The sequence below is a fragment of the Pseudorca crassidens genome, chromosome 7 (assembly GCF_039906515.1).
Source record: "Pseudorca crassidens isolate mPseCra1 chromosome 7, mPseCra1.hap1, whole genome shotgun sequence".
NCBI classification, from domain to species: domain Eukaryota; kingdom Metazoa; phylum Chordata; class Mammalia; order Artiodactyla; family Delphinidae; genus Pseudorca; species Pseudorca crassidens.
Window position 1 is genome coordinate 106,485,702 of NC_090302.1, and position 14,336 is coordinate 106,500,037.

General features: G+C 41.5%; 1 protein-coding gene across 3 annotated transcripts in view; it reads right to left on the reverse strand.

Moving 5' to 3' along the window:
- KIF13B (kinesin family member 13B) overlaps positions 1–14,336 on the reverse strand; it is a 187,731-nt gene that overhangs the window by 52,986 nt on the left and 120,409 nt on the right. For all 3 annotated transcript variants that reach the window (XM_067745296.1, XM_067745295.1, XM_067745297.1), the window contains 9 exons: positions 14,152–14,284; positions 9,682–9,828; positions 9,055–9,084; positions 7,316–7,415; positions 6,601–6,727; positions 5,778–5,833; positions 4,074–4,198; positions 2,640–2,816; positions 126–218 (listed from right to left, as the gene is read on the reverse strand). In XM_067745296.1, the coding sequence (XP_067601397.1) occupies positions 126–218; positions 2,640–2,816; positions 4,074–4,198; positions 5,778–5,833; positions 6,601–6,727; positions 7,316–7,415; positions 9,055–9,084; positions 9,682–9,828; positions 14,152–14,284 (988 nt within the window). The remainder of the gene's footprint in view (positions 1–125; positions 219–2,639; positions 2,817–4,073; positions 4,199–5,777; positions 5,834–6,600; positions 6,728–7,315; positions 7,416–9,054; positions 9,085–9,681; positions 9,829–14,151; positions 14,285–14,336) is intronic.

Consider the following 14,336-nt stretch of genomic DNA (forward strand, 5'->3'; position numbering starts at 1 on the left):
CTATAACATTTTCCTAAATATACATTTTCATTTAACACACATTTCTTGCATAGGTGACTTTTCAGGGAGTTTGCTCTTTCTACATGTTTATTTTTAGTATATTCAAATTTCATATGATCCTTCACCTCTGGAATATTGGAGACAATTTCAAAGGTCACTCCACAGCCTGGAATAGAACTTCGATGTGACATCTTTTTTAGGAGACTCTGAGCAAAACCCTAGAGAAAAACAAAATAGAAGACATGGTTTCCCACCTCAAAAACTGAGTTTTCATTAACAAAGAGACAGCATAAACGACACCACATTCACTCTAACCAAAAAGGAAAAGAACATACTTCCAATATAAGCCAGAATCCAAATCACTACATATAAGTTCCTCAACTTTGTCTTAGTGCCCCAAACCAATTTATATGATGCCTGCCACGTGACAGGTCCCATACCGAATATATGAAAAGTACAAACCCTAAACTCTGGAACCACACTAGGCATCTGGTTCAACTCTGCTGAAAGGCTACAGAAATAAGACTGTTGACTTCTACAAGATAAAATGACCTTCTAACGAAGATGTAAGGAAGGGCTGGTGACCCTTATCCTTTTTTTGCACTATGAATATTGACAAGTCCAGGCATTAATTCTTGACCAAAGCAGGATCATTATGAAGAATGATTTAAGAGTGCATGGTCATTGTTTATGCTGACTGTGCTCTTTGCACGGTTAAGAATTGAACTGTTGAATTAATGCATAGATGACTCATTTGAAGATGTTGCTAAGACTGAACATCCTGTAGAGGTTAAAGAGAGCACGGATGAGGGCAGAATATAATTGGTGAATAAAGATAAGAATAAGAGAGAATATTAAACTGACACTGAACCTTTTTCCCTCATGCAAAAGCCAAGTAGGAAATAGGTAAAAGACCCCAAACAGAATAGGAAAAAAACTGTTTGGTCTCAGAAGTACATATTTTCACAAACTTAATAATAATTCAGTGATCTTTAGTTAACTTTTTAAAAGATTTTATCCTCTTAGAATGCATTTATTTCATCCCTTCACTCTTGACTCCAGACTTATAAGGTGGCACAATGGTTAGGAATCTGCTTACCAATGCAAGGGACATGGTTCAAGCCCTGGTCTGGGAAGATCCCACATGCTGTGGAGCATCTAAGCCCATGCGCCACAACGACTGAGCCTGCACCCTAGAGCCCGCGAGCCACAACTACTGAGCCCACGTGCCACAACTACTGAAGCCCGTGCGCCTACAGCCCGTGCTCCACAACAGGAGAAGCCACCGCAACGAGAAGCCCACGCACAGCAACCAAGAGTAGCCCCCGCTCACTGCAACTAGAGAAAGCCTGCATGTGCAATGAAGACCCAATGCAGCCAAAAATCAATAAATAAAATACATTTATTTAAAAATAGACTTCTGAGAAAAGAGGGACCAAGAAAAGAGTGAATGGGAGACACGGCATATACATACATCTACAGCTACGCCATGACCTGTATGTACTGATGCTCGATCGCCAAGCTAAAGAGCTGCAATTTTAACAGCATCACTGCCGGTCTTCATTCAAAGATTGATATCAGTGTGACATTTAGAACTAAAGATTAATTTTTAGGGGTGGAGATTACATCCAGGACTCTGTCAACCGTGACTGTACTCTTCTAAATGAAAAGATTTATTTTCATCTGTCCTGGTTTTAGCCAGTGTATTGAGAAGAACCCCTAGAACCAACCTCCCAAATAGTATCATTGCAGAACCAACAGCAGAAATCCTTTATATTCTTATCTAGAAGTTTTCTACTAAACTGGTTCATACGGCACAAGGTCCTTCATAACCTAGCTGCAACTGTGTTGATGCCCACAGCCGTGGCCTCTGCAGCACACCCCGTCACACTCTGCTTCTAACGGTCCCCAAGCTGCCACGCCCTTTCCTTCCTCACCACCACTGCACGGATATTTCCTCCTCTCGGTGAAATAGCCAGCGACTCCTCTGCCTGCCAACCACCCCTGCCTGCAACGGAGCAGCTCACATGCCCCCTCCTCTTTGAAGCCTTCCCTGACTGCACTCTCACCCTCTGAGCTGCGCTACCACAGTAGAGGAGAGTCGTCTGCTTATACACTCACAGGCCAGTGGACATTGGCTCTTTAAGGATGCAGATTATTTCTTATTCATCTTTTTACCCCAAAGCTTGACAGAGTACTCTCTCCAAATACACAATCAATGAACCAGCAGAGAGGACTGAAAGAAAAGAAAGGCACGGGAAACGAAATGGTGAACAGCACAAACAACAGCTCATCTGTGGTGAACATTCTCATCTTGTAGGACCCAGATGAAGAGTCAAAGACAAAAACAGTGAGCTTCGCCTTGACAGGGCCCTATGGCACCCAAAGGAAGGGCTGTGAGCTGTGCCTCTGCAGTAACAAAGATTCAGGGTAACAATTCAGGGTCGTCTAGGAGGAAGTCAGGCTGACGGGTTCCGGGATTGAAGCAAGCACGGTTATAGGACAGCAATAGTCAACTGAAAGAGAAAAGCTCAGAGCTTCACAGAGCCTGGGGGGACAGGAGGCCAGAGCAATCCTTCCACAGCCCCGCCCTCGTGTCTGACCCAAAGTCATTTCTTCAACTAGGATCAATGACTCACCTGCCGGCCGTGAACACTGACACAAATGCGCTTGCGTAATACCAGCTGCATGTCGGCCGGATGGCTGAGCTGGACCGTCACCCGCACGATGAGAAACACTCGCTCATCCGCGGGCGTGCCTTTACTCAGCTGAGGGCAGTTGTGCACTGCGGAGTCCCAGGAGGCTTCCGCTTTCACCTGCAGAGAAGACAGAACAGTCACCCCCTCCTCCTAAAACACAAAACCCCACAAGGAAACATCTTGGCTTGGGCTGAAGTGGAGCAGGCCACTCAATGAGTGCAGCTCTGCTAAGAGAACTGCCCTGGGAGACCATGGGAATCCCAGGATGTGGCCTCAGGCACCGACTCGAGGGAGTACAGAGCAGGCTGTTCCTGGCCGACAGCTAAAATTTATTTATTTTGAAAAATACTCAAACATAAAAGTTGCAAATTGAGTACAATGAACTCCTGTATTTCTTTCAGGTAGATTCACCACCTGTTAACATTTTGCCCTTTTCCCTCTCTCTCACACAAACACACACAGTATTGCTATTGTTTTTTGGGTTTTTTTTACTGAACCACTTTAGAGTAAGTTATAGACAGGTAACTCTGCATCTCTAAATACTTCAGCAAGTATCTTCTAAGAGCAAGGACATCCTCTAACTTAACCATAGGACAATTATCATATTCAGGAATTTAACATCAATACAATACTACTATATAATACAGAGTCCATATTCAAATGTTTCAACTGTTCTGACCCAGGATCACAAACTGCATTTAGCTGTCCTGTTCTTTTAGTCTACTTTCATCTAGGCTGGTTCCCCAGGCTTTCTTTGTCACTCACGGCACTGACTTATTAAAGACGGGTGCAGGTCCACTGTTTTACAGAATGCACCGCAGTTCAAGTTTTGCATCTTCAGAATACCACTCACTATGTGATGATGTGTCCTTCAGAGTATCACGTCGGCTTTCCTTCCTTAATATATTTTATAATTTTTCCAATATGCTCAAAATTAGAAAATAAGCCCCCAGTGTATACCCATCACTCAGATTCAAACATTATCATGTGGCTTCATCTATTCTTTTCCTCCCTTATTAAGAAGTCTTCACTAAAGCATTTCGAAGTCAGTCCCAAACACTGTGCCATTTTACCTCTATGTACTTCAGGAGCATTTCCCCAGAGAGTAGACCACTGCTGACCTGAACTATGAATTACTAACAAAGATCCTTCACCAGGAAAAGAAGTAAAACAGTGAATGGATGTGATCTGATTGCTCTACTCCTTCTGGAAGTGGTTCCCTTCTTTCTGGAAATCATATTGAAAGGTTTTCATTTATAGTTCTTGAGAAATGTAAGCACTGGAATGATTACCTTGCTGATTGTTTTCAAAGGCTCATGGAAAGGTTAAAGAAACTACTTTTCATCCAGTCTTCCCGAGTTATGCTTTATTTACCTCTCCATCATGCTGTTTGACAATCTGCAGTTCAAAGAACTCGTCCTCTTCTTCTCCAGCCAGGGTAGCATCCCATCCACCAGCTTCTGGGTCATCAAGATTATCCTGAGAGCTGAAATCATCAGCTAAAAGCAGAGAAGTTCCATTCAATATGGAGATCATTTTAAAGGATAACCCCTACCAGCTAAATTTCAATGTGCTTAGTAGCAGAATTCTCCTGCCTCAAATTTCATTTGCTGTTTGGCTCTGAAATCTTACATCACACAGATGATGACCATTAAACAGTTCACGGATCTTAGAGATGGAAAACACCTCAAGAAATTATCTAAATCCAATCTCCTACCTCCGTGCCTTATTTTACATGGAAGGCAACCGAAGCCAAGAAACCCAAGAGGTTACACCAGGTCAGCCCATAAATGTTAATGACAGGATTAGAACCCCAATTCCCTGTCTTTTAGTGCACTGAAGAAATGAGAGTGAGAGTGATTCCAATCATCCCACAGTTAAGAAACTGAAGGGCTGCCCTGTGGCCCTTTGGTTGTTCATTTCCAAGCCTGGCCCTCCCAACTCCCTATGCATCTTAAGCTTGCAAGTAAACGTCGAAAGTATTTCTTCTAGTACGTGGGCTTGTGTGGACCAAGAACGGGCATAGGCTGAACAGGGTGCTGCTCCTATCTTGGAATATCCATACTAATAGGTCTTCTTGAAGCTTATTCTCTTCCACTTTCTAACCCTCCTACACACACACACCCCTCACCTATCTAGGAACCTCAGGTAAGAACAAGACAGAGTCGCCCTCAGTCTCCAAGGCTCAAGAGAACAAGGAAGGATAGAGTGCTGTGGCAGTACATTAAAACCCCGACAGGTGGATGTACGGTGCCAGTGGCTAAGTGCTCTTCTCTGACTCCGTGTGGATATGAAAAACTCTCACAGGTCCAAGTAAGCCAAGCAGCACAGGATGCTAGATACCTGAGATGCTGTAACATACTTTCAGGGCAGAAGAAAACCACTGAGGACATCCAAGCTTGTCTATTTAGGATGGCTCATTTTAATACACAGTTCTTCTGCAGATGTCTTTGGAATTTAAATGCTGACTTTCAAACTTATTTTTAGCTCTTTAATCTACCTTTTCATTTTTATTTCCCTCCTCAGACAGAATATTTGTAAAATGTAGCCACATCCAAAATATTTTACATGAGGGGGGAAAAAATGACAGTTATTTAAAAAAAAAAAATTGGCAACACAGTGATGAATGGCACAAGAACTCACAGATAAAGTGAGAAATTCATTAGGTAATGCTAAGAAGACACCAGATAAAAGCAACATGCTACATAAGCATCACTAGTTATTAGTCCTTTCTGGAGAGGAGTCCTCCTGAGAATTAAAGAAGAAAATATCTTAAGTGTGGAAAACATTACTGCCATCCTAAACTGATGGGAGAACAAAGCACACAAAGCAGTATGGGTTGTAGAATGAAATGTGAGAACACATCACTATGAGACATACCTATCACTGTTAAAAAAAAATACTATTCTTACAGGAAATTCATTCTTTGTCAAGGATTAGAGTCCTTTGGCACACATAAAACAGACCCAAACCTTAGGCTTACAGAATTGCCTAACTGCATACCTCGTTAGAATCTAAGTGTTACTTGGACACTAATTTGTCAGAGTTGCCTTCGGAAGGCGGCACCTCTTAACTTACCATTTAAGTCAAGGAATATAACGGGAATGTGTGTTTCCATCCCAGGAACCGGCGTCCTAAAACATAACGAACAACAGCATCTCAAATAAAGCAGCCTTTCTCAGCGGCATGTGCTTCACGACTCAGCCTTCATACATGCAGAGCAATTACAGGTCAACCAATGATAATTCTGGGTACTGGGTTAGCTATACTTTCACATCAGAGATGCCACAAAGACTTAACTGCCACTGCTGCTTCTTTTCTCTGGTGCTTCCATGTATAATTATCATACGCTCTGATATCAGAACTTAGTCTTAGAAAACACATATACCTGTTCATCACTGAAGTTGAAGCTCCCTTCTTTAAACGTACTTTCTTATAAAGTTATATACCTAAGGGCCCCATGTGGCTTAATTTACTATTTTTAATTTCTATAAAGTGGCAGAGAACATTTGCTGACAGTTCAGTTAATCTAGTACCAAAATCAAAAACACCTGGTGATGCAATTTTATTATGACTGAATAGTCTTTTAAGGGAATGACCCAAGTAATTAACATATTAACTATTTTTTTAAATGCTAAGTGCAATGGTACTAAATATTGATTTAGATTCTCAGAAATCTTAATTAGTTGGGCCAAAAACAATATTACTTAATAAAACAGTTTTAGGTCACAGTTATTCCAACTCATGAAAATAATTTAACACCTCCTCTAATTAAAACAACTTTTTTCCCCACACGCTATGGTAAGTCATCCATTAATCAAAGCAGAGGCAACACTCATAGAGAAAGTGGGCAGCTCCGTGAGCACAGAGAACTTCAGAAGACACAGGGCAGCACCCATACCATTCTGCCGGGGCCCCTGGGATCCCACTGCCGGCTGAGGGGACCATGACTGCGTTCCTCTCCTCAGTCAGAGTCAACCTCATCTCTAGTAGTTGAGCTTCACGGTCAGCATCATCCTCTGTTTTATCTAGAACATCAAGAATGAGGATCAAATACAGGGGTCCCACTTCTTGCCTGCTGTTTACGCTTTGTCCTACGTGATCCACAGGATGTTCCCATATTCCATGTATTGGTTGAGGAGGGTTCACTAGCAACTTATTACTTCCCTAATTCGTGACAAAAAGCTCACGATAAAAAACTAACTATAAGCTAGCGAGGCTGGTGTGCTCTCACAGAGACGCCGTCTGCAGTTCATGGAAGGCCTGCGGTGGAACAGCACAGGGATGATCTCTTCAAGAGTCAGAGGGCTCACGTGCCTCTGGACCAGAAATGAAGAAATGTGAGCATCCTCCTTTAGTTATTTTTGAGCAACAATGTTTACTGCACATACTCTATTTCCTCTTTGTTGGGGGGGAAGGGAGACCTATGCAAAGACATCCTTACAAGTGGATAACTGTCCTTTGGAAAGGATGTGACACAAATAAGCACCATTCCTATGTTCTCGCCATTCCCACTACTGATGTGTTCGTCTACTTTTATTTCATGTAACTGCAAATGGGAATTAACAGCACACTGATTTGGGGTGGGGGGGAATATTAGAAGTTGCTTTTCATACCATGTTTACTGACAAGCTTTTGCAGTTGTTGATCTAAGTACTCCTGACGCTTTGTTAACACATTTAGCCATTTTCTACGTAGTCTCTCTAAATCCCGATCCTAGAAGCAAACAAGGGGATTACAGTAAATATAACATCAAGACAATATATCTGAAACCGATACTCTATCTTACCTTACTCTAATATGCTTCAAAAATGTAAAGTATTATACCCTAACATTTTTATTACCACTACTAGTTGAATCCAACCATTATTCAGAATAGAAACTTTCAGAAATTAAAGCATTACTGTACTAGAGTAACACCATTTCTGAAAGGGCACTCTGATAATCCAGAACCAGTTTTTCCCTTTTTTTATTTTATTTTTTTTGCGGCACGCAGGCCTCTCACTGCTGTGGCCTCTCCCGATGCAGAGCACAGGCTCCAGACGCACAGGCTCAGCGGCCATGGCCCACGGACCCAGCCGCTCCGCGGCACGCGGGATCCTCCCGGACCGGGGCACGAACCCGCATCCCCCGCATCGGCAGGCGGACCCCCAACCACTGCGCCACCAGGGAAGCCCCAGAACCAGTTTTATTTCTATTGGCTCAAAGGGTAGAACTCCAAGCACTCATGCAGCTAATATCTTCTACAAGGTCTCTTTGCTGGATAAAAATCACAAATACTACTCGATAATCCTCAAATTTGTATCCCTTAGAACCATCAGAAGAACTCTTCAGATTTCTTAACTACAGCCTTCAACATGTTTCACCAGCATCTACAAATCATGTAAATGCTTCTCTCCCTAGTTTCTGTTGGGTTTCTTTTTTTTTTGGTGGGGGGTGGGGGTGGCAGACGGGATGTTACCAACAGACTAACAACTCTACCAGTCAACACCTGACTGTGCTCCCATCTTACCTCATTTCCTTCTGTAATAACGTTACGTGACTGGGTAGATCAGTGGAATGCTGAGCATATTGGGAGTATCTGGATTTCACTAAGGCACTTAACCAAATAGCTCATGACATTCTTGTGGACAAGAAGGAGAAATGTGCAATGGATCTACTTGGAAGAAATTACAGAAGACTGAAATATCACATCCAAAGAATAGTGATTAATGGAATAACGTCAGCTTAAAAGAATTCTCTATGGTTGTGCCACAGGACTCTGTATTTAACCCTCAATACTTTTATCAGCAACTTATAGGAAAGCAGACATTTTTATCCAATTAGAATGAAGCCAAACCAGGAGGGTGACTGCACTGGCTGACATAATCAGGATCCGAAGAGCTCTGACAGTGCTAAACGACGACTAACCAGACTCACAAAATAAAATTTATCAGACGTAAACAAAATCTTGCAGGAGATTAGGGAAAGGGGGGTGGGGGGAAAAACAAAACAAAACCTGTATGACTCCAGGAAGTAGGGAAAGGAGACCTGGCTTAAAGTATGGGAAATACCTAAGGGGCGTGGCTTGACTGAAGCCAAGTCTGCAACAGCTCTTCCAGGGAAAAAGGAGAGAGCAAGTGCAAGGAAGAGGACCTGAAGAATGGATCTGCAGGGGCCTGGATGGGCAGCTCCAGGTTTGGAAAAGGATAACAGTCACAAATGATTGTTCCCTTCTGTTTTAACTTCAGACAAAGCAATATCTGAATCAAAACTAATTGTGTAGTTACTAAGTAACAGCATGGCAAGACTCAGGAATGTGTAATTTAGTACTTTAATCGAGCTTATTTGACTAGGATAACCCGTGCTTCATTACCTGGTAACTGTCCATGTCCTCCTCTTCCTCCTAAGAGAAAAAATATATTATGCAGAGCCGAAACAATCATTTATCCAAGAATCAGACTACGCTAAAGAAGTTTGAATCTTTTCCCATACTTTATATTTTCTACTTTAACGAATACGCTTTTTCATCTCCCACCCACGCTCACCCTCACTCTCGGTAGTTGGAGTGAAACCTTGAGCTTCTCATAGGAAAGTGAAGAACCTCATTTGACCTTTTCAGGGAGCTAGTACAATACTCTCCCCCTGCTGGGTTTACAGTCCCACTCCCCAGGGGAAATCAAACACCTGCTGGCAAATAGTCTTTATGAGCCAGCAGGGGGTTTCTGCAGAGGGGTGGGGGGGGGCGGAAATCAGGCACTGAGGAACTCCCGGAGGCTGAGATGTTTTAACCCTCACTTTGCCGTGTACCAGGGAAAACCAACAAGCTGGTGCAGTGGTTCCACGCAAATGCAATACAGTTAAAAAAAAAAAAAGAAAGAAAAGAAAAGAAAAAAAGATATCCAAGAAAATAAAATACTGAAAGAATTGTTTGTGGAAGGCAGTTTTCTGACAGGTTCCAAAAGACTCTCTTGTCTGGTTGGGTCTGTCAACAGAGACTTACATGGATGGTTTCATGCGTCTTGGCCGATCTCGGCGCCCTGACTTTTACACATCCAATGCCAACAGACAATATACATTCTTCCATCAGCGGTAAAGTCCCAGACTCCTGCACAGACTTCACTTCCACTTGGACTCGCCGGGACTGCCCCTGTATCACAGACAATTTTAAGAGTTTCTCAAAATCGGTTTGATTCCCAAAAATTTGGTTTAGAGAGACCCCTACAGGCTGATGATGAGAAAAGCATTTATCTTTAGAGATGCTATCTCACCGTATCTTACATGTTTAGTAGTAAATTACAAATTCAAAAACTAATCAGGAACAAATATATGGCTTAGATATTTTTTCCAACAAAAAAACACTTTAAAACAATCTAACAAAGGAAATGCAAAAGGCTAGACAATATAAAATGTTCCACTTACTAATAAGCACATTAAAATAAGCATGAAACACCTTTATTTTCACTTACTAAGCTACCAACTATCTTTTAAAAAGGCAATTTACAATATTGCCCAAAGTTTACAAAAAAAGCAATTACATACACTGTTGGTGGGAATATAAATCGGTAAAGCTTTCTGCAGGGCAATTTGCCTTAAAAAATAAGAATCCCTTGACCCAGCAATTCAACTTTCTAGGAATCTGTTTTAAGTAATCATATATGTACATAAAGAATCTTACAGCAATGTTAAGAATAACAAGAAATTAGAAGCAAATTAAATGTACAGCATTGATAACTGCTTAAACTATAGTATATTAATGAAATATTTACATGGTCATTAAAATATTGCTATAGAAAAACATACATGATATATAAGTTAAAGAGTACAGTGACAGATGTTAACTAGACTTCTTTTACAAAAGCAGATTACCAAAGCCAGTATATATAGTATGATCCACTTTAAAAAATAAGCAATCAGAATAATAAGAATGATTATACGATCCTGAATTCACTGCTCTCATCCCAAAATAAAATAATTTTAAGCCAAGTTGCAAAATGAAGAATTGATCAGAAAGAAACTGTTCCTTCTTTAAGTATGTTTTCACAATAAACACTATGTGACTTTGAATATTTACAATGAAGTAATTTTTAAAAGAAAATTCTCAGTATCCCCAATCACTGACTTCAAAGTTGGTTTGTAAATTCTAGGAATGTAAAATAGAATTTGAAAAACAGAATCTCAACATGTAATTTCAAGTCAATTACCCTTCCCCTCTTCTATTGGATTTTAATTCCCAAGAGCTTTGTATCATCAGGAAAATCAGCTTAGGCAATGATTGATTCTATCAAGCTAGATTTAAAGAGATGGGTTGCAGATGTCTTTAATATTTTCCGAGGACTATGCATCAGATATTTTGTGCAAAGAGTAACTCAGAAAATATTTTAATTGTCTGAAATAGTTTAGTCATTTCAATTAGCTACCTTTGGTTTTCACTTTGCCTGAGACAGGAAGTGACCTATTCTGAATGTGCGCCCAAACGTGAAGCGTGAAGTACCTATACTTTGGGGGAGGATACAGGATAAAGAGAGAGAAAAATGGAGGGAAAAGATCCAGGAATGGCTTAATGCTTCACAGAAAAGCTTTGAACAGCTTTACCAATACATAAACTATTAGTGAACCTCTTGTAACTGCCGATATTTGACTATTTTTTAACTACAAAACTAGCAAATGCATGCAGTTAATCTAATCAGTTCTCCTCTGCTACTTTCCTGTTGGAGAACAATAGGTTCCAATTTTGAATTCTAATAAGTCTACCATCCAAGGCCCTCCATGAACTAGCTGCCCCAAGCCTCTATAATCTCTTCGGTTACTGCTTCTAGCTCTTCCTACAAGTTACTGATACTTTCTACCCAAACTTACCTAATTCCACCCTCTATCTTTATTCCTGCCATTTATATATGAAGAACCCTTCCAACATGATTCTTTCACCACCCAGGTCAAGACGCACATCCTTCAAAAAAGCCTTTCCTGATATACCCGAGATATCTTTGAACACTTTTAGTAAAGGTTGCCAGAAGTGTGAAAAACACTTAAATATTCAATTTATACTAAACCACAGAAAATTATCTGGTCTTGCCTTCCGGGAGATGAAGAATTTCTAAGGCATCCAAAGAGGATATATATAGTTTTAACAGATGTTCAGGAAAAGATGTTCTTCACACCCTTATGAATCCTATTTTATGTATATATCTCACACTATATTTTAAACTAATTTCCCTTTGCTTTTAGTGCCTTGTCTATACATGAATGGATTTGCTAAAATTCATTTGCTAGGGTCAGAGAACAAGTGCTTATCATTTTCCTCCTCCTAAGACATTCAGAAACTTATAAGCAAACTTTTTCCTTTAACCTTTTCTCATATTTTGCTTTGAATGATTTCAACATTCATTTTCTTGAGCCATTCTAATATTTTACTACTGTTTTAAAGTATGGAAACTATCACAGGCAATAATATTCTACTAAACGTTGACTTCATGTAAAGAATAGCAAACGAGTATTTCTAAGTCTTACATGTAAATTCTATTAAGATACTCTCATCTTTAATTTGCAGCACAGATACTACAGATCACATCTGTCTGGGGTTAAGTGACAAGTCCCACACGTGTCTCTGCTGTATTGGTTTCTGGCAGGTATTCACATCTACCTAGCTGCATTTACTTAACGTGTCCTATTTACCTAACGTGTTAAGTAAGATAGAAAAGATATTTGGTCTTTGTCCTCAGTTCCTGGCACAGAGCTCCTAAAACTCTTGGAATTTCCTTAATGATAAAGGTGATAGGTGCGTCTTTTAACCATGTGACTTTTCATTTGGTCACTTAGGCAGATCCCTAGGTGGCTTCAGGATTGGGGCTGGTCGCCAGGAAAACCAAGCCTTGATCAGAAGGTTGGAACTTTCAGCCCTACGCCAAAACCTCAGGGAGTGAGAAAAAAGGGGCTGGAGATGGGGTTAATCACCAAAGGCCAGTGCTGTCATCCACCACGCCTACGTAAAAACCTACTAACGATGGGGTTAGAGCTTCCTGGCTGGTGAACACGTCAGGTGCTGGGAAGCTGGCGCAGCGAAGGGCACACGGCAGCTCCTCAATCTTCCTCCACACCGTACCCCATGCAGCTCTTCCACTTGGCTGTTCCTGAGTTGTATCTTTTACAGTAAACTGGTAACAGTAAGCAAAGGGCTTTCCTGAGTTTTGTGAGTCATTCCAGCAAACTATGAAACCTGAGAGTTGCGGGAACCCTCAACTGTAGCCAAGTAGGACAGAAATGTGGGTGACCTGGGGCCCTGATACTTGCAGCTGGTATCTGAAGTGAGGGCAGTCCTGTGTAAGTCTGGGCCCTTAAACCTGTGGAGTGTGATGCTCGCTCTGGGTAGTTAGGGTCCAAACTGAACTGAATTACAAGACACCCAGTTGGTGCCTGCAGAGAAGCAGAGAACTGGTGGGCATCAGAGGGAAAAACACTTCTCATCTCCCATGTATCAAGCACTGGGCTCCATATAGTATTTCTTTTTTTTTTTTTTTTTTTTTTGCGGTACGCAGGCCTCTCACTGTTGTGGCCTCTCCCGTTGCAGAGCGGGGGCTCCAGACGCGCAGGCTCAGATGCCATGGCTCACGGGCCCAGCCACTCCACGGCATGTGGGATTCTCCCAGACCGGGGCACGAACCTGTGTCCCCTGCATCGGCAGGTGGACTCTCAACCACTGCGCCACCAGGGAAGCCCCATATACAGTATTTCTAATCCTCATAATAACCCTACAAAGTTGGTGTTATCACCCCGCTCCACTTTACACCTGAGGAAAGGTTCCGGGAGGTGACTGAACTTGCTCACGGATATACAGCTAGGCCATGGGACAGCCAGAACCAAACCCCAGAATGTTAGACTCTGAAGTGCTTGTTCTTTCTGCCATGTCACACAGCCTCTCCTTGTCTTTATAAATGTTCTAACGCTCCTTGATACGTTTGTTTTGTTTCCTACAGTTCAATTCTAAGTCACTATAAAGCTTATCTTTTTCTTTTTTTTAAAAAAATATTTATTTATTTGGTCGCACTGGGTCTTAGTTGCAGCAGGTGGGCTCCTTAGTTGCAGCACGTGGGCTCCTTGTTGTGGCTTGCTGGCTCCTTAGTTGCAGCTTGCTGGCTCCTTAGTTGCGGCATGCATGTGGGATCTAGTTCCCTTGACCAGGGATTGAACCCGGAACCCCTGTGCACTGGGAGCGCAAGCCTTATCCACTGTGCCACTAGGGGAGTCCCCAAAGCTTATCTTTTTCTTACTTAAACTTCACAGAAGCTGGTTTTAAATACTGTAAACAGCTTTATTTTTGAAAATGAAAGAAAATACACATGAAGGGAGAGAAAACTTTAATAAGTGGTCTTGGCCAATCTAGATTTCATTATCCCTGATGTTTCTGCTAAAAGGAATCCAATATTAACCTTTACAACACCAAAGAATTCAATGTTAACATTAAAAATTTCATTACCTGCCGGAGTTGGAAGATTCCACCTGTTGGCACGTCCTTTGCAGGAATTACCTCTACAGGGCAGTATTCACCATTCTCATTCTGTTCCAAGATTTGAACCCAGAATTCCACTTTCCTGGTGACTTCGCTCCATCTAGGAAATAGTTGAAGTTCTTGGAAAATCATACATTTCTATTTCAATACAG